The following is a 24,673-nucleotide window of genomic DNA, read 5'->3' on the forward strand; positions in this document are numbered from 1 at the left end:
TGCGTGTTCACAGCTTGACTTCTGAGGTTTTAAAGGACTGTTCAGATGAAAGCATCTAGGAAACAAAAATTTAAATGGCAGGATTATGAAGATGGATGTAACTAATGAAAATTGTCACATTATTTAATGCCTTCTTTGTCTCTACAATCTAAAAATGATCCTTTTAATATGAACAAACAATAAGAAAATCACAGCCGGGTCAGTGGCTCATGCCTGTAATCCCAGCACTTTGGGAGGCCGAGGCAGGTGGATCACGAGGTCAGGAGATCGAGACCATCCTGGCTAACATGGTGAAACCCCGTCTCAATTAAAAATACAAAAAAATTAGCCAGGCGTGGTGGCAGGCACCCGTAGTCCCAGCTACTCGGGAGGCTGAGGCAGGAGAATGGCGTGAACCCGGGAGGCGGCGCTTGCAGTGAGCCGAGATTGCGCCACTGCACTCCAGCCTGGGCGACAGAACGAGACTCTGTCTCAAAAAAAAAAAAAAAAAGAAAAAAAGAAAAAAAAGAAAATCACTTATCTAAAGTTATGGATGACATTGAAAAGGACATACATTTAGAGTGGATCACCGGAATTTAATACAAGAAATACTGCAACAGATGATGTACAGAAGTGGCATATTCATGTGTCCTGACCACATGGGGGATCTGTCTGCAAACTCATATTCATCCATGCCTCAGAGTTTTGAATTATTTTTTATGGAGACAGGGTCTTGCTCTGTCGTCCAGGCTGGAACACAGTGGCGTGATCTCAGCTCACTGAAGCCTCAGCCTCCTGGGCTCAGGCAGTCCTCCCACCTCGGCCTCCTCAGCAGCTGGGTCTGCAGGTGTGTGCCTCTGTGCCTGGCTAATTTTTACATATTTGTAGAGATGGGGTTTCGCTGTGTTGCCCAGGCTTGTCTTAAACTCCTGAGCTCAAGCTATCTGCCTGCCTTGGCCTCCCAAAGTGCTGAGATTACAGGCTTGTGCCACCGTGCCTGGCCTAAATGATGCGCCTTATAATTAACGTAGATCTCTGTGGCAGGTGGGGCAATAGCACAGATACGTAAAATCTACAAGTAATCCTTAATTTGACTCTGCTCCCATTGAATACTTTTCTAGAGGTTGCTCACAGGAGCAGAAGATAGTAACTTTGAATTTCACTGTAGATGTTTTCTCTGCCTTTGTTGTAAGTGGGGTGCTAATTAGGAAGAAGTGGCTTTAGAAGATGGCTTTAATTTGTACACAGTCTTGGGATTGTCAACCGTCTAGGTTTGAGATGGTAGGATTTACAAGTAAATAAGAGAAGTCAGAATCCAATAGCTCTCGGGCTATTGGTTTTTACCTCTACCTTATGGAAATGTATTTTGTATATGTTCTTGGTATCATTGGCTATGTGTTAGATGTAAAATAGATAGCTTTGTTCTTTACAAAGACACATTTGGAAGTTACCACATAAACGTGGTACTTTTAAGCTTTTAAACTGTAGGAATGACCCCTCCTAAATGGAAGAAATGTTTTGCTTTTCTGTTTGCCCTTTGTTTTTGAAGTCAGTGGGAAGGCAATGCCCGTACCCTTTTCTTTTTGAGACAGAGTTTCGTTCTTGTTGCCCAGGCTGGAGTGCAATGGCATGATCTTGGCTCACCGCAACCTCCGCCTCCTGGATTCAAGCGATTCTCCTGCCTCGGCCTCCCGAGTAGCTGGGATTACAGACACGCACCACCACACCCGGCTAATTTTGTATTTTTAGTAGAGACGCGGTTTCTCCATGTTGGTCAGGCTGGTCTGGAACTCCCAGCCTCAGGTGATCCACCCGCCTTGGCCTTCCAAAGTGTTAGGATTACAGGCATGAGCCACTGCGCCCAGCCTCGTTTCTTTCTAGATGTCAGCTTTGCTTGATTGGCAAACAGTAAGACAACTGCAGCAGCCATAGTACTGTGGACATTCTTGGGAGGATTGTCATTGTCTTTCTGCTTCTGTCTCTTAAAATCATATGTGTTCTCAAGGCATTTAGTTGACTGTAACTGGCCTTTTAATTGGATAGAAGAAAGCTTGGTGATGGGGAAGTACAGAATGTCTTCAGGATGCCCTCCTATGAGAATTTCCTGGGAGGCTGGGGCCAGCAGAGCACTGCAGACCATGGCAGGGAGCCCTGTAGAATTTGCTGGAAATGCCCTTTTAGCTGGTTTTGTGCTGCGGGTTGCCTGAGACCCCTGTGTTCTCAAGTAGAATGTGCTCTATAGAGATTACTCGTAACCTGCCCTCAGCAGGTCCTGGGAAGTGTAGGGTGTGCGGGTGACCTGAGAAGAATTTTAAGACCGTTGGGGTAGCAAGCCCACGTCTGTGGGGTCAGGCAGGTGGCGTGAAGGGAGGAGCTGGATGGAAGGGCATGGGTGCTGGGTCCTCTCAGGACAGCCCCTGCCCAACTCTGAGCCAGCTTTACCTGATGGGATATAGACCTGGTGTGGCCACATCCTAAATGTGTCAAGAGCAGTGGGGAATCTGGGTTTTTGGTGATACCTTCAGACTTTTAGATGTTGACCATTTAATTCAGAATTTTATCAGATACTGTGCAAGCCAATCCTAACACCTGCGAGGAAGCTGGGACCTGGAGACTTAGGGTTGCTTTCGTGGAAGGCTCCCTGGAGTTTAGGACATGGCCGGGCACGTGCCTCTCAGAACAGCGATTTTCCCAGCAAACTTTTTCACAGCTTCGTTCTCTCTTTTTTTTAATTGAGTCACTTTTAAGAATAAATTGCTATTATTTGTTTGTTGGTTGGCCTATGTGGAGTGTCTTATGAAGGGGGATCCGGAGAATAGAACTAAGCCTCTTACTGTCTGTTTACTTTGATTCTGTCAGCAACTTCATGAGGTGAGTAGAGCCTGTGCTGCCTTAGTGTTGGGGAAATAATCCTCACAGGGTTCTCTCTGGCTGAAAAATACACCGGAATTTTCTCTTTTAAATAAGAGTCTTTTCCTTCTGTTGCTTATTGCATGACACATCATCCTGGAAAAGTGGGCACGTGGTGGTGATGCGTTGGAGAATCAGTACTTGGTTGTTCTCTGCTCCATAATCAAATTTGAGAGGCTTTTTTTTCCAGGTGAAGGGAAAATCTTAAAAAGTTATAATACATTTCACAAACTTTTGAAAATTATACTAGAGAAGAACTGATTAATAGTTATCTCCAGATAATTTCTGGAAAGGTAGTTGGGGAATGAATGCAAGTCATTTATGTAGCAAATAATTTGTTCTTTGTTTTCTGCATAAATGGGCTGCTTTGTTGTGGTCTTTTGGTGTGTCCCTCTGTGCTGCCCTAGTTTTAAAGTCTAGTGTGTAGTGTGGGTGCATGGTATCAGGCGCTCTCAGCTCTCTTTTTCTGTGTGCATGCCCTTTGCAGACATCGGGCTGGGGAGTGACTCCGTGTGTGCCCGGCCCTCGTCTCACCGCATAAAGTCTTTTGACTCCCTTGGATCACAGTCTTTGCACACTCGGACTTCAAAACTGTTCCAGGGCCAGTATCGGAGTTTGGTAAGTTTGAGAGATTTTGTTACTTAGATATGTTTGGGAAGGATATAAGTGTGTATGGATATATCTGGGAAGATACGTATGCCTCCATTAATGGTGTTAAACAGGGTGAAGGTAGCTGGACTTTGCCTCCGTTGCGCCTGTAATCTGGTTTGGCATTTGCTCATTACCAGATGATCCAGATATTATGCTTAATGATTGCTTTTGAGAAACTCATTTGTTTTTAGGTTGTATTGCAAGACTCATGACTCGATATCTGGAGTGATGCTGCTTTAAAAAAACACACCCCTTGTCACTTGCATGGCATTATCAGCTATGCACATGTACAGAAATATGAGAATAAGAAATATGTATGGAAAAGTACTGAGCTCTGTAAAGAAGAGATGGTTAAAACTAAAGAATCTGGCTTTTCTTCTCTTCATGAAAGCATGGCTTAGTGTGCTTTACTAAGTCAGGATTTAGGTTACAGGGGAGGGAATCCCTTAGAATGACTGATTGGGATGCGGAGAAAGAAACTTAGATGATCGAACAGTTGTTGTGGAGAGTGAAAAAATACTCGTTTAAAAATGCTCAGTATACAGGCTGTGAGTAAAGCCCACGGAATGTAATAGTGAAGTTGAAAATGAGAAACTCAAGCAGGGTTAAAGCAGGGCTGCCTGGAGAGTGTTGGGGCAGAGCCAGGGCTGCCACTCTGCAGTCCTGCACCCTTCTCTGCGCTGCAGCTGGCGGGCAGTGACTTTGATTGGCTGCTGGGGATACCACTGTTTTCTCGGCGACAGTACATTACTTTGTTAGAAACATAGTGATCTTGTGAGTCTAGAGAGAACCCTATTCTAGAGTCATGAAGGGTCCATGAATTTTCCTCTGCCTTAACATGGGAATATTGCTGAGTAAGCTGATGGTGGTCCTCAAGAAATAAAAGTTAATTTAGATAGAGTCGTGTTTTGTAGAAGGAAATAAATTAGAGTGGTTTATGAAGCATGTGTGAAAAATGGAAAGATACGCGAGGAATGTGATTTTTATGTTTCTGACCTTTTTGAACTCAAGCTCGCTATCATTGCTGTGTCTCCTCTTAGAGGACCCCCGAGGGCTCTGACTGCTCCAGGCGTGGTGGGCGGTGGGTTGCGTGGCCTGAGTGCTGCAGTCCTCACAGCAGCCCCAAGAGGCCTGGCTGTTGCTGTTTCCTGCTTCGCAGGAGTCTGTGCTGGAAGAATTCTGTGGACTACCATTGGGAGCATTAGGATTCCAAGTTAAAGAGAACTAAAGAAACCACTTTAAACACACTTGAAATTAGCTCTGTAAAACACATGAGGAAAACATAAGAGAAATCAGCTCGCCTTGGGTAAAGCTGTGATTTGCTGTCTCACCCATTCACTGGTGGCAATTTTCATCTGATTTTTTCTTTTTGAGTAGAGGACTGGATTACAAATGTATACTTTTAAGTAAAATAAAGTTAAATGTAATTTTGGTAATGTTACTGAGATCGTAATAAGTATTGGATTAATTTTTCATTAGCTGCTGAAATTTCATTATACTAGAAATAGACTTGCACTCTCTGACCTGTGTGAAGTCTTTTTGGGGCTGATGTTTTGATTGGGTGCTAGTGAGCTGCTTTCTCTTTGATGGAATGTGCAAGACCTCTCTCAGCCATGCTAGGTAAGAATGAGTGTTTCTTTACCCTTAGGTTTTTCTGTGTGTAGTTTATCAATAGCACTTTGTGGTAGTTTTCTTGGATTAAAAATTAAGAACTTATCTTGAAACAAGAATGGCCTAACATTCCTTTGAAGCTGGGCGGTGGATGCATGGAGGGCCACCTGTCACTCTCTCCTTTTGTGTGCATTTGGACATTTCCATGATAAAAAGTTAAGCTAAAAGGCAACTTGCAGTTTCTTGAACGTCAGTTTTGAGATCATATTAAACCTAAGCTTTGAGATTGCGTAAGATGCTTCCATCCCCCAGGCGAGGATCTGTGTTCTGAGGGGCTGGTGCTCTTTACGCCCCTTTGCTCTTGTGTTGCTCCTTCATTACCCGCCTCCCTTTCAGTGTAAGAATGTGTCCTCCAGCCACCACTGCAGTTGCTGGTTGTTTTTATAAGCTTGTTTTTCATCTGTGAAACCGTCAGCACCCTGCCTCGGGACAGATTTCCTGTCTCGGGATATAGGCAGGCTTGAACAGTTTGATGTTGCGTTTACTGCTTTGCACTGCAGTGGAGGTTTTCACTTGTCTGCAGTGCCTCTCCACCATTCCAAGGAAAGAACAGTCAGGGGAGAGTTCTTACCCCCTTCCAGAGGCTGAACTAAACCGAGCTCTTTATCCAGTTCGGCTCTGTGATGGGCCTCGGTGGTGAAGAATGTGGTAGGTGCCAGCTGTAGATTTAGGTATGGTTTTTCTCATAGATAAGGCATGAGTTCATACTTCACTCTTTGATCGACACCGCTGGAATTCCTGGTGTCTGCTGTGCTTTTAGGCTTCAACTGCTGGCTGCTGATAGGTACAGCCTTGAGTGCTGAATGCTGTTCTCAGAGTTTAGGGATGGCGTTTGTGAGGTGATTGTCCCCATCATCCTTCACTTCTGGGAGAGGTGACTTGATTTCTTAAAGTGCTGCTTCTGCTTCTGGAAACCAGGGACCTGGACGTCTGGCACAGTCCTGATGCTGGCAGGTAACCTTGGCTTTGGACCAGTCACCGAGTGTATTTCCAAGACATGCAAGAAATTATATCCAAATGTATTGTACACATTGTTAAATATTTTCATATACCATATTTTGTCAATTCGAAGACTTCTCTTTTTAAGTCATTTTACCACATCTGGAAGTACGTGTATCTTACAGTTGATGGTATGCCATAATGTAATTGACAGTATTTGGTGGAATATAAAGGCATTGTCTAATTTTTGGCATCTTATATTGGTTGACATGAGGAAACTGAAGCTTAGAGAAGATATTTACCCAAGATCACAGCACTCAGAAATAGTAAAGTTGGAGTAAAAATTGTGTCTCAGTCCTTTGGCAAGCATTTCTCCTTCTGTAAAGGAAATTACAGGTGCTCTTAGAGAGTGGAGGAGAGGGTATTGTTGGTGTGAAGCAGCACTCCAGAGTGTCCTGGTTTTGGATTGTTAGGGTAATTTCAGAACATGGGATACAATAAAGTAATCAGGTGATTAATATGCAAGATACTGATGGGTGGTGCTTCGGCTCCAGGCATCAGAAAGAGGCCGTTGAGGAGCATGGTGGGCCTAGATGACTGTGCCCGGCCAGGTCATGTGTTCCTGGATGGAATCTCTTTTCCCTTTGGGTTAGGGCAGTGGGGGAACTATCTTCACTCCCCTCCAGTTACTAAATTTTATTGACATGTAACGTACATAGAAAAACAGTTCATGTGTTGTGTGTATACAGTGTGATGTATTGCATGATGAAGTTTTATACATGGAACATTCCTGTGTAAGCAGCACCCAGATGAGGAGGCAGAGCATGACCAGCCTCCAACTCTTCGATGGAGCTTGTGTTCCCCAAGGTATCTGCTATCCTGATGTCTGATGGTAAAGATGAGTTTTATCCATTTTTGTATTTTTTTAGCAATGGGATTCTGTGGCATATCCTTTTTTTGTTGTTGTTGTTGTAACGACTGGTTTGTTTTTCTCAACTGAATGATTTAGATTCCCTTAGAGTGTCATGTTGAGTCCAGACAGGTAACAAGCTGCAGTTTCAGGAGAGCTTTTTAAAAAAGTGAAAAAACCCCCACAATGATAAAATAGTGACGAAATACATCTCTTCCAGCTTCCTGTAACACTATTGACAGTGAACGGAGCCCTCACTCAGCTGCCGTGATTTTAGGCTGAACTTGGTAGTATAGAGTGTGTAGTTGGAATATAGCCTTTTCTAGGACACCCTTTTCCAGCCAGTCCCATGCATCTTGCACTCTGATGGAGCACTTCTTGGCATGTTCTAAGTAACTTATCTTGAGAGTAATAGGCAGAAGGAACATTACAGAGCCCACATGTCCTTCAGTGTAATGACTGCTAAAGAATGGAGGTATGTTGCATTGCGACGTTTCACCTGGATACCTGGATCTGAAACGGCTGCCTGCCCCCGTACCTTTCCTTGGATTCCCCGCTCTCTTAGACGCCACCGTTTCTTTCTGGGGTGTTGCATTGATGAAGTAATGTCAATAGGCGTGCCTCCCTCACCCGTGCCTTGAGTGTAGAGCGTGCCTGCATTTGCACACTCACGACTGTGAGGTGCAACGCCGCTGCCTCTTGATCATACCTCATCTCCGCTCTGCTTCCATTCAGTCTTGCGCTGGCCTCAGCCCTGGTGCTGGCTGGAGCCTCAGAGCTAGCCAAGGGTGACCCCGGGCACCTGACCTGGGAAGGGGCCTGCTGCGCCTGTGTTGCTTTGCTCACCACAGTTGTGTTCTGGCGTTGGAGCTGATCTCCAGGGTGCATGCACTGTGAGCCTGTTTTCCCCAAGGCCAGCGTGCCCAGGTGACGTTGGATTACTCACAGGAGAGCATGGTGGCGATCACAACAGACAGCTAGTGAGTGGAGATGGTGGTTTGCAAAAAGAGAACTTGACATAGCACAGTGAACTCAGGTCACGTTTCACCACACAAGAGCAAGGAACACGACAGTTTCTGGATGGGATCTTCAGTTGCAGTGGCAAACTTGACCCTGCCCCTTGTTGGTCACAGGGCCCAGAGAGCTTTGTGTCTGCGCTGGTAATTGTTTGCTGGCGCTTTTGTTGCCAAACACTGAAGAGAGGCTTCTTGATTAAATATGAAATATGCATTAAGTATTTCACTTATGAATTTGAATTACTAAATACATATTTATAATTAATACTTAATCTGTAAACACATTTAAATAGATAAGTATGAAATATTTTTGGAATAATATTACAGCTGCTCCTTATTGAGGATCGTTGTGACCTCTTTGCTTTGATGCTTTACTTTTTAAAAATGTTTTTTCAGTGATTTATACATGCACTTAAAGTCAGGTGATTCTCTGAGACCTGCTATTAGGAAAAAACACAGGGACGGCCATTTTTAATTTTTTTCCACTTGTTCTTTTTTTGTTTTGATTTTTATGGTACATAGTTCATTTATATTTATGGGGTACATGAGCTGTCTTGATACAGACATACAATGCATAATAATCATATCAGAGTAACTGGGGGCGTCCGTCCCCTCTAGCATCCATGACTTCTGAGTGCTGGTTCTTAAGGAGTGCTTTCTAACGTGGATAGTTGTTAGTTTGGTGTCCTGCGGGGCTGAGGGAGCGATCTTGCTGGAGGGTTGTATTTGGCTGTCTTGCTCCTCTGTTGGTTCTTTGTAGGTATTTGCCTGTGTGTCTTTAAATAAAGTGCCCTTTTTTTTTTTTCCTTAAAAAAAAAAAAAAGGTGATATCAATGTGGGCTCCACAGAGAAAGAGGGGCTGGTGCTGTTTTCCTCCCCTGGCCCCTTTACCTGCATAGGTGCCTAGGCCTGTTTCCCCCATGGCTGAGTTCCACCGTGGTTTCACTGAGATCGATGCTCAGGGTAACATGACGAGCGAATAATATTCAGAGCAGAGCCACGTTGTATGCTATGACTGTTCTTACCTTCCTAATATTTTGTTTTCGAGAATTAGTAATTCTCGTTTCTTTGTTTAGTTTTCTGTGTACGTTTTGCAGGTTGCAGGTCTAGTCTTTTGCGTATTTCTAAGGGTCTCTTTGACATTCAAACACATTATTTTTTTCTCTTCTCTTCCCGATTAACGCTCTTGGAGCCTGTGCCCTACTTGAATCTCTCTTGGTTGTGAGCCAGGCTGGCCGCACAGCTGCTGCCTCTGAGCCGCCTTCTGTTGTCACCTGGGACACTCCCCCTGACTGTGTAGATCTCCTCTGCCTCTTTCTCTTCAATTTTTTTGTTAATTCACCTGTTTTAGAGAAGTACATTTTTAACTCCTTCAGAAAGGGGTGCGTGGGAGGTAAATTTTTGAGATCTTGTATATCTGCAGGTGTCTGTTTTATTAATAACTTTTTTGTCTTTAGTTTTCAGAAGTTTAATTATGGTATGAGTTGGTGTGAATTTCTTTAGGTTTATACTAGTTGGGGTTCACGCAGGTTCCTGGATTGGTATATTTATGTCTTCTGTCAAATTTGGGATATTCTGAGCCATATTTTCTTACCCTGCTTTTCAGCTCTGTCCTCTTAGACTCAGCTTCTGAGACTGATACTGGTGTTTGAAGTTCTGTTATTTCGCACAAGTCCCTGGGAGTGAGTGTTGCTGGATTGGGGGGTGATGACTGGCCTGCTAGTGGTGGAGCGGGGGCTGTATGTCAAGAAGTGTGGGGGGTCTCAGGCCTTCCCTGTGGCTGGGTGGAGGGCAGCGAGAAGCCAATGTGGGCAGATGGAATCACCTGCTGCCACCTGGTGGGGATAGAGGCCTGGACACTGCTGATGTCACTGGTGCTCCCTGGAGCTCTGGACATTGTGTGCAGTCTGTGTGGACACTGTGTTGCAGGTGGGCTGGGCTCACTTGCCGTCAGTGGTAGGGAAGAGGGGTGGGCCGGGGCTGAGGTCTGCCAGGCGGCCCTTTTCTTGCTCCTGTGCTGGCACGAGCAGGCTTCTCCTGGGGTTGTCAGGCTGTGCCCTTTGGTAGTTCTGCATCTCCAGCCTCTCCAGAGCTCCGTCCGGGGCAGATGGAAATCAAAGAGGCCCCAGCCCCTCTGCCTTCCTCTTTCTACCTTTCAGAAATCTGAAAATATGCACAGTTTCTGAGAAAAATGCAAATTAAAATATGAGGTACTATTTCTTCTTGTCAGTTTGGCAAAAATAGAAACGTTTGGCAATATTGAGTGTTGGTGGAAGTTTGAAATAAGCACTTTTAGATACTGTTGGTGGGGATGTTGCTTGGTGTAGTTTGTAGAAACTTTTTGGAGGACAATTTAGAAAGATGTATTAAAAAGTTAACTGTAATAAATAGGTCTTCTGACCAGAATTTAATGTATAGCTTGTTTACAGGTGTATTCAAAGATAGACATACAAATATTTTTAATGCAGCCTTGTCTACACAAGGAAAGTACTATATATGCTATCTGGAAATATACTGGAAATAATCTAAAAATCCACTAATGGAGAGTGGGCTCCATAATGAATGGCATAGTCATATAGCATAACATTAAGTGTTATGTAAGCACCAGTAAGTACTGCCAGATAAATAACCATGTTGTCTTAACTTTTGTGACTTGTGGAGAAGTGCGTGTAGTGTGACTCTGTCTCTGTGTACACGGATGTGTCTGATTAGGCATCACGGTGGCAGACCCGGACCTTTGAATGCTGTGAAGAGGGTGTCCTGTGGGGCTGGAGTGGTGCTGGTGGTGGCCATGGGGCACTGGAAGGGAGGAAACTGAAATTTCTCTAAATGTTTTTCTACTGTTGGGCAATTATGCTACCTTTGTACTAGTAAAGTATAATCCATTTTATAATGAAGTAGACTGTTCTTGGTATAATTTTTCTCCCACTTTTCTTCCCCTTTTAGGACATGACCGATAATAGCAACAATCAACTGGTAGTAAGAGCAAAGTTTAACTTCCAGCAGACCAATGAGGACGAGCTTTCCTTCTCAAAAGGAGACGTCATCCATGTCACCCGTGTGGAAGAGGGGGGCTGGTGGGAGGGCACGCTCAACGGCCGGACCGGCTGGTTCCCCAGCAACTACGTGCGCGAGGTCAAGGCCAGCGGTAAGTGGCCGAGCCTGGGCTGTGTGTGGCTTTTTGCGATGAGCAGAAAGAAGTAAATGTACTTGACATAGCGTTTACTCTCCAGCTGGACCTCTGCAAACGACCTGGTCTTAGGATACAGTTTTTTGTTAGATGTAATGGATTTTCACCTCAGCCCTACATTGGAGCCCTGGCATCAGGGGCTCTAGTTACTAGCCAGCATTTCCTTTCATCCTGGCATTTTCCAGACGTGAAGAGAAACATCTCGAATCTTTATCGTTGCAGTTTTACTGTGAAAGAATTGATCTTTTTTTGTTTTTTTTTAAGAGCTAGTGTCAGGACTTGGAGTTGGCAGTCCGCAGGCTGTGTTTAATTTTTGTGACTATGGGTGGTACTTTTGGCAGTGGTGTGCAGTGAAGTAATTTGTGTCATTTTCTTTGTACTAGTGATAGTATTTTACAAATGCATTGCTTCCTTATGTTTTGTAGTTGTTCACATTGTTTCACTGACTTTCCGATTTTGAGGCTTGTGTTCTTATGAAAGAATAGTGATCCTCGGCACATGGCTATGGCTGCCGGGCTGTTGTGCTTCTTGTGGAAGCGTGTGGGTGGGTGGACAGAGGTGGGGGGTGGGATTTGTTAAGGGAGCAATCATGTATGTAACTTTACTTGCATCCTGCCCTGTAGTTGAAAAACACCGTTGTATACTACAGTTCCTCTGATTCTGCTGGGGAAAGAGTGACTTACAGAGAATAGCTGATACACAGGGAGGTGTGGAAAGAACGTGATGTAAAATTATAGCTCTGTTCTAGGGCTTGGGTGACTGAGCCTCAGAGCCACAGGTGTTTCATATGGAAAATGAGGATGGTAGTTCTCCCTTGTGACGTCTTGTGGGGTTGAATTGTTAAGGTTTGTACTATGTGTATGGAGTCTGGCAGAGTAGGAGCTCAGGGAATGTTAATGGCTGCTATTAGTTTTCTAAGGTGGCAAGAAAAAAATATTTACAAATGGGAATATGACAATTTTGATGTAAAAATATTCTCTGAGTGACCTCAGAAGACAAGTATTTTAATAAGGCAGATGGCAGCCCTTATTTGTAAACTTCTCTGGTGTTGGAATTTTTAGGAACAACACCTGCCTGTTCTTATTGTGTGTATACGTATACATATATATAAAGCAGTTTGCCATTTTTACCAGTTTTAAGTGTACTGTTCAGTAGCACTAAATACATTAACAGTTTTATAACCATCACCACCGTTTATCTCCAGAACTTTTTCTTCTCAAACTGAATTCTGTTCCCATTAAACAGTCCCCATTCCCCTCCCCAGCCCCTGCTCTCTGCCATTCTGCTTTCTGTCTCTGAATTTGATTACCATTGGTGCTTCATGTAAGTGCAATCATTTTGTCTTTTGACTGCTTATTTCACTCAGCATAAAGTGCTCGAGGGTTTTCCACGCTATAGCATATGACAGAGTTACCTTCCTTTGTAAGGCTGAATAATATTTCATTGTATGTATGTACAACATTATGTGTTGATGGGAACTTGGGTTACCTTCACCTCTTGGCTATGTGAATAATGCTGCTAAGAGCATGGTTGTGTAAGTATTTGAGTCCTTGCTTTTCAGTTCTTTTCTGTGTATACCCAGAAATGGAATTGCTGGGTCAGATGGTGGTTCTGTGATTAAGTCTTGAGGAACTGCCATGTGGTTTCCCCCAGCGGCTGTACCACGTCACATTCCCACCAGCAGTGCACAAGGTTCTGCTGCTTCTATGTTCTCGCCAACTTGTTTTTTTTTTTTTTTTTTTTAAGTAATAGCCATCCTGTTGGATGTGAAGTTGCTACTGTTTTTTGTAGTTGTTAATAATGATAATTTAAAAGGCAGTATTTTTTATTATAATAAATCGACTTGGGCAGAATTTTTTTCTGGCTGCTTGTTATGTTCCAGTTAATGTATAAAGTACTTTCCGTTTGCAACTTCAGTTCTCCTCATAACCCTTGAAGACAAGTATTGCTGGGATATTAAGAAGGGGGTAGGTTACAAGTACATGACATCCTTTAAAAAAATCTGTTCATGTGTAGAGCCCGCTGAGAGCGCGGCACTGGCACCATGCTGAGGGGTGGAAATGTCAACTTGACAGACACCACTGTTAGGAAATGCAGTTTAGTCTGTGACTCAGTTGGATGGCGCTGGCCTGCGTGAGCCTTCCTGGAGACCTAGGGCTAGGGCAGGTCCGGTCCATCCTGTGAGCCCATCTCCTAGCCCAGCCCCATCAGTTGGAGAGATCTTTCTCCTGGGAACCAATGAGAGCAGCCCTGGGCCGAGAGGCCTGAGATGGCGCCAGTGGACTTTCCAGGAGGACACTTAGCCAGGGCAGAGGAAGGAGGGCCTCGTTGCTCACCTTTGCCAAGGAGAGTTGAGGTTACAGAACTGCTAAGTGGGACGCACCTTTGGAGTAGGGACAGACGCTTGTTCCAGCTGGTCTTTCTGACTTTCTTTAATTCTTAAGTGAACTCCTCCTTTAAGTGTGAATCCTGGACCGACTGAACCACCACAGTAAGAGTGCAGGTGAGTGGGGTTTTACTTTTCATGTATTTCTCCTTGTGGATTTTTTAGAAGTAACCCAGAGTAAGGAAATTAAACTGAAAAGATGGGGTTTGTGGATCTCAAAATCCTCTCCAGTTGGAAGTGATTTTCAGACACATTTGAATGTCATCAGTGTCATCTGCCGTGGGAATTTGTCTTGCAGCATGCTGTTACCCCTGATAGCCCACAGGAAGGCATCGTGAGCCCCCGCTTTTGAGTGGACTATGGGCCCTTGAGCTGGCAGGAGCAGAGGACCCCCTCCAAAGGACCAGCAGGGCGTGTTTAGAAACATGGCTCTCATGAGGAACAGTGCTCTCACTTTGTTCTACCCGAAGCCACTACTCATGTCTTAGGCGTGTCTGAGCATGTGTGCGTGCCCGGTTTCAACATATGTGCGTGTATGTGGTGTGTTGCCATCAAGGAGCTGTTTGCAGGGGCCACATGGAATTCATAGGTGTATTAGGGTGCTTTAGAGGGACAGAACTAGTAGTATTCTCCTATTAGTTATATATATAGATATAGATAGATATATAGATAGATATATATATAGATATCAAGGGGACTTTATTAAGGGGAGTTTATTATATATACATGTTATATATATATAAAGGGGAGTTTTATATATATATAAAGGGGAGAGATATATATATCTACATATACATATATACATATACATCCCCCTATTGTGGGACCTTGTAATCATGTAAGTTAATACTTAATAAACTCCCTTTCATATATATATATATATATATATATATCTCCCCTTTATATATATATGTATCTCCCCTTTATATATATATAACATTATATATAATAAACTCCCCTTAATAAGCCCCTTGATATCTCTATCTGTATCTATCTATATATATACAGCTAATAGGAGAATACTATTAGTTCTGTCCCTCTGTTCTGTCCCTCTAAAGAATCCTAATACACCTATGGATTCATATATGTATGTATATGTGTACATGTACATATATGTGTATATGTGTACATGTACATATATGTGTATATGTATACAAGGTCCCACAATAGGCCATCTGCAGGCTGAGGAGCAAGGAGAGCCAGTCCGAGTCTCAAAACTAGAAATTGGAGGCTGATGTTTGAGGGCAGGAAGCATCCAGCATGGGAGAAAGATGTAGGCTGGGAAGCTAGGTCAGTTTCGCCTTTTCACGTTTTTCTGCCTGCTTTATATTTGCTGGAAGCTGATTAGGTGGTGCCCAGCAGCTTAGGTGGGTCTGCCTTTCCCAGTTCACTGACTCAAATGTGAATCTCCTTTGGCAACAACCCCACAGACACACCCAGGATTAATACTTCGTGTCCTTCAATCCAATCAAGTTAGCACTGAGTATTAACCATCACAATAAGTTTTGTGCCAAACTGAGACCTAAGTAACTTTGGAAAATTTCCCTTTTTTTCCGCTTATTTTTTAAAATTCAAGAAATGTAATTTTTGAGCATATTAGTGATGCATTTGCTAAACTTTATCTGATGGTTGAACCAAGGGAATAACCTGTCCCTGTTGTTCTCTAATTACCTAAGCATATTGTATGGAAAGTCATGCTAGTTTTATTTTAGTTTATTTATTTTTAATTTTATTTTACTATTTTGTTTGGAGATGGAGTTTCACTCTTGTTGCCCAGGCTGGAGTGCAGTGGTGCTCACTGCAACCTTTGCCTCCTGGGTTTAAGCAATTCTCCTGCCTCAGCCTCCCGAGTAGCTGGCATTACAGGCACGTGCCACCATGCCTGGCTAATTTTTGTATTTTTAGTAGAGATAGGGTTTTACCATGTTGGCAGGCTGGTCTCAAACTTCTGACCTCAAGTGATCCACCTGCCTCAGCCTCCCAAAGTGCTGGGATTACAGGCGTGAGCCACCACGCCCAGCCCAGTCTGAGTTTAACCGTGGGCATTTGAGGCAAGTGTGAAACCACATTTTTTACCGTGTTACTTTAGAGCAGTTAAGAATAAAACTCTACGATCACAATTACATTTCAGTACAGCAGACTTCCCTCTCACCTCTGGCTTTGTTTAATGTGGTTACAATTACCTGCAGTCAACCGTGGTTCGAAATAAGTGGGAACAATACAGTAAGACATCTTGAGAAGAGAGACCACATTCACATAACTTTAGTTATAGTATATTGTTATAATTGTTCTATTTCATTATTAGTTGTTGTTAATCCATTATTGTATCTAATTTCCAGATTAAACACACATAGGTATGTATAGATAGGAAAACATGGTGTATATAGGGTTGGTATATATACAGAGATATAGCTGCAGTTTCAGACATCCAGTGGGCAGTCTTGACGGTACCCCCGTGGATAAGGGTGGGCGGCTATATTGCATTTTTTCCAGTAGTTTACGTGGCTTTCTGATTTTGGAATTAGGTTTCCTGTTTTGAAGAGTGTGTTAAATGTATTTTGATTTATAGTTAATTAGTGCTTGATTTTTCTGAAAACAAAATTGTGCCAGGTTCCAAACTTAGAGACTTCTCTGACCATCATGTTAGGGTCATTTCTTTATTCATGAAAACACTGACTTCCTTTAAATTGAGGGTTTCTCTTCTGCATTATATTTTAATTTGATGTACAAATATTCTTACTGAGTAAACAAGAACTGAAGTTTTTCTCTAAATGACATTTTTTTAGGCTGTTTATCTCCAGATAAATTGACCAGATGATCCAAGATTCACCTCTCCTGCTTCCCTGGGGAAGTGTAGCCATTGGTGGTTTGCCCTCTTGTGGTCAGAGATGGAATTGTTCTCACCGTTGTGTGTTTGTGCCTTTTAACCTGTGGTGTAGGATTTCTTGAATAGTCCCTCTTTGAAGACAGATAAAATTTTCCAGGATTCTGTAATAACGATCTTTCTAATGCTTGTGTCAAAAGCATCGTATATTATTCCTGAATATATACAGTCTTATGGAAGGTAAATAATTGTCACTTAGCATTTATTTTCTGTGCACCTTTTTTGGTTAGGTAAAACCCATGGATTTCTGTAGCTTTTTTTTTTTTTTTTTGAGACAGAGTCTTGCTCTGTTGCCCAGGCTGGAGTGCAGTGGCATGATCTCAGCTCACTGCAACCTCCACCTCCTGGGTTCAAGCGATTCTCCTGCCCCAGCCTCCCAAGTAGCTGGGATTACAGGCGCCCACCACCACGCCTGGCTAATATGTGTATTTTTAGTAGAGACAGGGTTTCACCATATCAGCCAGGCTGGTCTTGAACACCTGACCTTGTCATCTGCCCGCCTCAGCCTCCCAAAGTGCTGGGATTACAGGCATGAGCCACCGTGCCCACCGTCTACAGCATTTTTTACAGGCTGATGTGTATTTGTGTTTTACACCCACCCACCCTCACTCTTACTCCTTCGCTTCAGAATTTCCTAAATTCAAGGGAGAAGTTGAGGAGAGAAGCAGCAAGGTCCATTCTGGAAGTGAGTGGTGATGGTGGTTGCTGTGATTGGATAGAAGTGGAGGCACTCAGCCGCATGTGGCACACACGGTTAGCAGCTGTGAGAACACACCTCGTGCTCTGTGTGCTTCCAAGACCAGTTTTCTGTGTGTGCATGTGGACTCAGGCTTTTTTAGATGATTATTTCTAACGTGCTGACTTTAGTAATTCTCCTATTTCTGGACAGCTTATTATCTGTTGTAAAGACATTTCTTTTAAACGCTGTTTTGGGGGCTGGTTAGCTTGAGATGATGACTAATGATCTGTGTTTGGCAGTAATGTCAGAGCTTAAATGGGACTGTCATTTGCTGATCCACAGATCTTTAACGACTGTTCACATTGCCACTTTTTAAGTTGGACACTTTTAAATACTTTTTACTTATTTTTGACATAAAGCAACATGCAGCTGAATTTTGGATGTCGTTATTAATTGAGCTGTGGAGGAACAGTGTTTGATGTAAGTATAGTCTGTGCAGGGAAAAGGACAAAAGTACCACAGAACCTTGCTTTCCTTCGTGCCACTGGATGTGAGCTTGTGCTGTAGTCCGTCCTCCTCTCCAGTGAGGATTGGGTTTGGATGTGACACATGAGGCTGCATTACAGGATGGACCTCTCAGCACTATTGTTTCTAGATGTAATTGTTTTTAAACAAGAGAGAAGAACATAAATTAGAAGATATGGGCCCCCGAGGCAGGTGTAGGGAGCATATTATAGCATTATGTACAAAGGGGTCTTGGATTAGATGGTTTGGAAATGTTTCTGGCATGTGAAAGTGAATATTCTCCTAGATTGGTATACCAAGCATGTCCTCACTCAGATGTGGCTGTCTCCCATTGTCGGTGATGATTACACATCTTCCATTTCAGGGGCACATCCCATAGATCAACTGACTTAGAGTAATTAGGGGTCAGGTTGTTAGTCTTCCAGTATTAGAGCTTCTCTTTTTTAAAAAAGTTTTATTTGCATTTATGCTTAAGTAATTGTATTACTTACATGCCACATGCTTGTAGCATGTGATAGCCAGTAGACGGAAGAGCTCATGTGGGGAAGAGCAGAGGCCACCCACTCCCACAGCCCTGATCCAGGGAGAGCCGTTACTCACCTCCTCTTCTCTTCTACGTAGCTGCCTCGCAACTCTTCACAGTATGCAGAGACTTCTCTGCTTTGATTTATAGGGCATATCTCACTTTATTGCACTTTGCTTTTTTTTTTTTTCCCTCTTACAAATGGAAGGCTTGTGGCAACACTGTTGGTGCCATTTTTCCAGCACCATGTGCCCACTTGTCCCAGTGCTGCATTTGGGTAATTCTTGCACGATTTCACAGCTTTTCATTATTGTATCCATTATGGTGATCTGTGATCAGGGATCTTTGGTGTTACTGTTAGAATTGTTTTGGGGTGCCATGAACCATGCCCGTGTAAGATGGCAGACTTAATCGATAAATGTTGTGTGTATTCTGACTGCTCTACTGACTGGGAATTCCCCAGGCCACTCATTCCCTGAGACACAAAAATACTGAAATTAAACCAGTTTATAACGTTACTATGGCCTCTTAAGTGTTCAAATGAAAGGAAGAGTTGCATGTCTCTCACTTTAAATAAAAAGCTAGAAATGATTAACCGTAGTGAGGAAGGCATGTATAAAGGTGAGACAGGCTGAAAGCTAGGCCTGTTGCGCCAGTCAGTCAAATTGTGAATACAAAGAAAAAGCTCTTGAAGGAAATTGTAAGTGCTACTCCAGTGAACACATGAATGATAAGCAATGAAACCACCTTATTGCTGATATGGAGAAAGTTTGAGTGGTCTGGATAGAAGATCAAGCCAGCCACAACATTTCCTTAAGGGCAAAGCCTAATCTCTTCAATTCTCTGAAGACTGAGAGGTGAGGAAGCTGCAGAAGAAGAGTTTGAAGCTAATGGAGGTTAGTGCATGAGGTTGAAGGAAAGAAGCCATCTCCAGAACATGATGAAAGTGCAGGGTGAAGCAGCACGTGCTGACGGAGAAGCTGCAGCAAGTCATCCAGAAGATCTAGCTGAGATCATCGGTGAAGGTGGCCACACCAACAGGCTGACTCTCTGGTCTGGGGTTAATGTAGCTGGTGACTGAGTTGAAGCCAATTCTCATTTACCATTCTGAAAATCCTAGTACCGTTAAGAATTATGCTCAACCAACTTTGCCTCTCTGCGCTGTAAGTTAGAACAACAAAGCCTGGATGGTAGCACATCTGCTTGTATCATGGTTTGCTGAATATTTTAAGCCCACTGTAGAGACCTCCCACTCAGAAAAAAAGATTCCCTTGAGCATGTTACTGCTCATTGACAGTGTACCTAATCACCCAAGAGCTCTGAGGGAGACATACAAAGAAATTAATGTTGTTTTCATGCTGCTAACACAGCATCCATCCTGCAGCTCATGGGTCAAGGATTAATTTAGATTTTTGGGTCTTAGCATTTAAGGAATACATTTTGTAAGGTCATAAATAGTGATTCCTCTAATGGATCTAGGCAAAGTAATTTGAAAACCTTCTGGAAGGGATTTACCCCTTTAGATGCTGTTAAGAACATTTGTGATTTATGGGAGGAGGTTAAAATATCAACATCAACAGGAGTTTGGAAGACGTTGATTCTAACCCTGATGGATGACCTTAGGGCCTCAGGACTTCAGTTTAGGAAGGAACTACCTGTGTGGTGGGAACAGCAAGAGAACTAGAATTGGAAGTGGAGCCTGGAGATGTGACTGAACTGCTGCAGTCTCATGAGAAAACTTGAATGGATGAGGAGTTGCTCCTTATGGCTGAGCAAAGAAAGTGGTTTCTTGAAATAGAATCTGCCCTTGCTGAAGTGCTGTGAACATTGTTGAAGTAACAAAAGATTTAGACTGTTGCAAAAAGTTAGTTGATAAAGTGGTAGCAGGGTTTGAGAGGATTGACTCTTAATTTTGTAAGAAGTTGTATGTGTGTAAAATGCTATCAAACAGCGTCTCACGCTCCAGAGAAATCTTTCATGAAAGGAAGAATCAATTGATACTGGCACACTTCATTGTTGTCTTGTTTCAAGAAGTGTCCATAGCCACCGCAGCCTTCTGCAGCCACTGATCAGTCAGCAGCCATCCATATGAAGCAAGACCCTCTACAGAGAGATTACAGCTTGCTGAAGGCACAGATGATTGTTAGCATTTTTTTAGAAACATTTATTTTAACTAAGGAATGTACTTTAAGACAGTGCAATTGCAAACTTAATAGACTACAGTATAGTGTAAACATAGCTTTTATATGCAGTAGGAAACAAATTTGTGTGACTCACTGTATTGCCATGGTCTGAAACCAAGCCCTCAGCAACTTCAGGATCTACCTATGTACCCCGTTTGACTTACCTTCTTCCTCCTACTTTCTTCTAGGTTTGTTCTTTGTGATTAATTTGTACTTCTGTTGGTTTCCTCTGTTGGTGTGCTAAATGAGATGCTTTGGTCTTATTTGTATTTCGGTGACATTTGGCAGATACCTCCTGATGCCCCATTTTGTTCCGTGAAGATTCACCTTGACCCTTTTCTCTCTCCTCCCACGTTCTGCCTTTACTCAGCTGTATCTTTCTGTTGCATTGTCAAGGTTGTTCACAGTTACACCAGTTACACTTGGCTCTAAAGCCACACCCAGCATCCATTCCACAAATACTTACTTTGGTGAACACTGTTGTGGGAACTGAGAAACACAGCAGTGGGAAAACCAAGAGTGTCTTCCCAGAAGTTATGAAGCACATCTGAGGCGTCCTGCATGGCACATGAGGTAAGCGTGAAGGTCTGTGCTTTCTGCTCTCTATTGGCATCAAAAAAAGAGGAGGGGGCGCTTTTATAGAATGAAAGAGACTTTGGAGGCACAACAGCCAGATGTGCTGTGCAGACTTTATTTGGTTCCTGATTCAAATAAGCTGACATCAGAAAGCCATTGTTTTGACACACAGGAAGATCTGAATATAGACTAGGCATTAGATACTATTTAAAAATTATTAATGTCGTCAGGTGTGATAATGGTCTGAGGTTAGGGTTTTGAGTTTAAAGAAGAAAAGCTCCCTTTACTAACACTGAAGTTTTGGTGAGTGGAGATGACCTCATCTCTGAGACTTGCTGATAGTGCTTCTAGCAGAGAACACGGCGGGAGTGGATGAGGCAGGCTCGTTGCTGAGGACTGCTAACACTGTTAAGAGTATATACATAGTCATTCTCTGTATGTTTATGTATATTTTTACGTTTCTACCTTAAAGTTTGGGAAAAAGTAATGGCACAATTATAACATTTTCGAACAAAGATCGAGCGTATTAGCAGATTATCCCTTGAACAACTAGGAGGACGTCACCCGAGAGGAGGGTGCACGTGATGCAGGAAAGCAGCAGGCAGACACTGCTGAGCACGGGCAGACATACACAGGCACTGACTCTGTGAACTCTGACTGCGTGAGTAACAGCCAGCAAACCACGCACAGAGCCCCAGCACAGAAGGTCGGAAGAGGACGTGGCAATTCCGAGTTTTTCAGGGCCATGTCTGCTCTGGTGGTTGAAGCCAGCGGTGATGATTAACTCGACTTTGCTGGGTTGGTGACGCATCACAAATGAAAGCGTAACCACTGAAACAGAGGGAAGCGGCTGGGTGGCTTTCAGTCAAGCGGAAGAGGCAAGTGAGGACTCACAGAAGTGTGCTCTTCTCAGAAGAGGCAGAAATTCCCAGCCCTGTGATGGCGGAGCTGCCTCGGAGTGGGGGCATTGCACCTGGCTCTCCGGACCTGGCCGTCGCCCAGCTGTGCAGCGTTCCTGTGTGTCTCGGTGGACTCTGGTTTTGCTCGGGCTGGCTGTGCTTCCTCAGCCCAAGGAATCCAGAGCTCTTGAGTTCCAGAAAGGATCTTCTCAAGGACTACTTCCAGCTCGCTCCCTGATTTTTCTCCTGAATATCTTACTGGATGTCTTACTTTGCCCTCTGTTTTAATCTGCGTATTTTAATCTACTTTGTGTATCTGTTTGTTTCACTGTGCTGTATTATCCATTCCTCTGCCTGTCAGTTCATTAATTCCCTCCTCACGGTGATACTAACCTGTTTGTGGAGATTTCCATTTTAGTGACCATATTTATCTGTAGAAGTTTTGCTGCCGCTTCAGATGTTTTTAATCTTCATGGCGCCTTTTTTATTCGTTGTGGTGGGTCGTAATTGCATATCTCTCCTGTCATTTTAAACAACAGATTACATTAGGTCTTGATTTTCCTCTTATTTCTACTTTGGGGAACCTGGTCCCTTTATATGCCACATCTGCTCATACCCTCCTGGCAGCTCAGTACCTTCTGTGGCTGATACTGTTTAATGGTGGGCTTATTCCTGATGGTGGGTTCCTGTGTACCCTGGGTTGTAGAAATATTTCTACAGAGAGGAGTAACATTTGCTTCTTAGGGGTTCCTGGAGACTTTTTTGTCCCAGGCAGGTACTTGTAGTCCTGCAAGAGAAGAGCATAGGTTGGAGTGGTCCTGCTAAGCAGGTGCAGGCTCTGGGTTTTGGTTTCTTCTAGGCTGTGCCCCCATCTGTGAGCAGCCTGCACACTTCCTTGCTGTTTCTCTAGACCAGTGCATAGAAGCTTCTAGACATCTTTGCATCAGCTGTGCGGGTTACTAAGGGATCCAGTTTTATTTGCTTGGGTTGGAGCAGGTCTGTTTTCTTCCTGCACTGGGTGTAGCCCCAGCTGCTGGAGCCTGGAGGCAGGTCTGTCTCTGCTCTCCTAGTGAGAGGGTTTCCTCTTTGCTTTTGGCATGTCGTCCCCTCTTTTTCTTTTACACATCTATATTTAAATTTTCTTGTTTTCAGCATTTTTCGAGTTTATTTTAAGAAAGGGAAGACTTGCTGCCCCAGTCAGCCCCTGGAAAGGTAGCACTAAGCTACATTCTCTTGGTTCCCCACACTTCAATACCAGTGAATTTTATTAATTTTTAGCTACCAGATGGGCCAAATAATGCTGCTTTTCTTAGGATAGTAGGGCAGTTGAGTATTTTCTAATCTATTTCCTGGCTGTGTGCTTTTCCATCTGTTATGAATGGCCGTAATTTAGCCTCTCTTAATTTCAATGCTGTTTTTTGGTAGAAGCTACTAGAAGACTTCCTAGGCTGCCCGGGAGTTACCTGTGCCCCTGCTGCCCCGCACCCCTCCTGTTAATGGCGCATTTCTTCTGGCGTGACCGCCCCAGGAGCCTGGACAGTGGTGGGGCAAGCAAGGAGCTTTGCATCAGAAGCCAGGAGTGGCCTGGCTGGGGTCTGGCAGCCAGGGGCTTCCTGTCTCCCCTGCAGGGTCTCCTGACAGCAGACCCACCTTGGGCGTTTGTGGAAATTGCGCTTCCTGATTGGAAGCAAGGGCACGTTGTGGGTGGCACACCTCAGCGGTACCTTCTTGTTGAAAACGAACCACGGGGTGTTTTGGGGAACGTGATCTTGAGACCTTCCATCCAGCAGCCAGCAGAATTGGGAGCTCTTTTTTTCTAAGGGAGAAAAGGCAACCTGCCTGGACTTAATCTGATTTGTCTGGGTTTCTAATGCCTGTTTTTTATTTTTATGTAATGTTAGTAACCTGAAGCTTTTTCTTTTGAAAACTTTTTTCTTATAGTTCTTATAGTAAATTAATTGAATTTTATTAACTGTGGTGTTGTGAGGTATGTCTTAAGTTTAAAATAACAGAGCTGGCAAAATCATTACTTTTAAAATAATGCAGATTCAGGGTCACTGTTATGAAGTTCACTTTACCGGCATGCATGCTGACGTGTGGCTTATGATCGCAGTGGCTGTAATTTAGGTGTGGACAGTCTCCCCTGTAATGTTGTTTTCTATCCTGCCTCCAAATTGTAGATTTCAAAGATGAAAAAAGTGTTGTTTTTCCTCAAATGAAAACATTTCATAGTTTTTTCTTCTACAATTAAATTCTTAGCTGTAGAAAAGAGATTGAGTAGGAAAGTGTGCTAGCAAGAATAGATTGGTTTTCCTCCTCGTAGCTCTTACAGTATAGAAGGGATTTGTTTCCTGTGGAGTTTTGCTTTCCATCCTGTGGGCAGAGAGAATTCTTGCAACTTGCAGCGGCACCTTGTTTTGTTGTTTTCAACCACCTGGAAACACTTAGCAGTGAGGCATTGAAGGAAGATTTAGGAACTTGACAGTGAGGCATTGAAGGAAGATTGAGGTAAACGGCTCCACAGGAGGAGGACCCGAGGTTAAGGAGCATGAGATTGGTTTGGGGCATTCTGGGTTTCTATTGCCAGAAGATGATGCAGATCCTGAGGAGGCAGTTGACGTTAGGGACCTGAAGCCTTAGAGTGTTTGGGGTTGAAGGCACTGTTTTGGGATATACTACCTCAGACCCCAGGACACTGAGATTGCGGATGGGGCATGGACTGTAGGCAGGTGCTGCTCACACACCAGAGGGG

At 43.6% G+C, this 24,673-nt stretch overlaps 1 protein-coding gene across 32 annotated transcripts in view; it reads left to right on the forward strand.

Moving 5' to 3' along the window:
* ARHGEF7 (Rho guanine nucleotide exchange factor 7) overlaps positions 1–24,673 on the forward strand; it is a 191,973-nt gene that overhangs the window by 94,081 nt on the left and 73,219 nt on the right. For 24 of the 32 annotated variants that reach the window (XM_054529243.2, XM_009248793.4, XM_054529252.2 and 21 more), the window contains 2 exons: positions 3,377–3,507; positions 11,023–11,224. In XM_054529243.2, coding sequence (XP_054385218.1) covers positions 3,377–3,507; positions 11,023–11,224 — 333 coding nt within the window. The remainder of the gene's footprint in view (positions 1–3,376; positions 3,508–11,022; positions 11,225–24,673) is intronic. The other 8 variants (XM_054529250.2, XM_054529246.2, XM_063715045.1 and 5 more) reach the window with 1 other exon arrangement.

This window comes from Pongo abelii, chromosome 14, assembly GCF_028885655.2.
Source record: "Pongo abelii isolate AG06213 chromosome 14, NHGRI_mPonAbe1-v2.0_pri, whole genome shotgun sequence".
Classification (NCBI taxonomy): Eukaryota; Metazoa; Chordata; class Mammalia; order Primates; family Hominidae; genus Pongo; species Pongo abelii.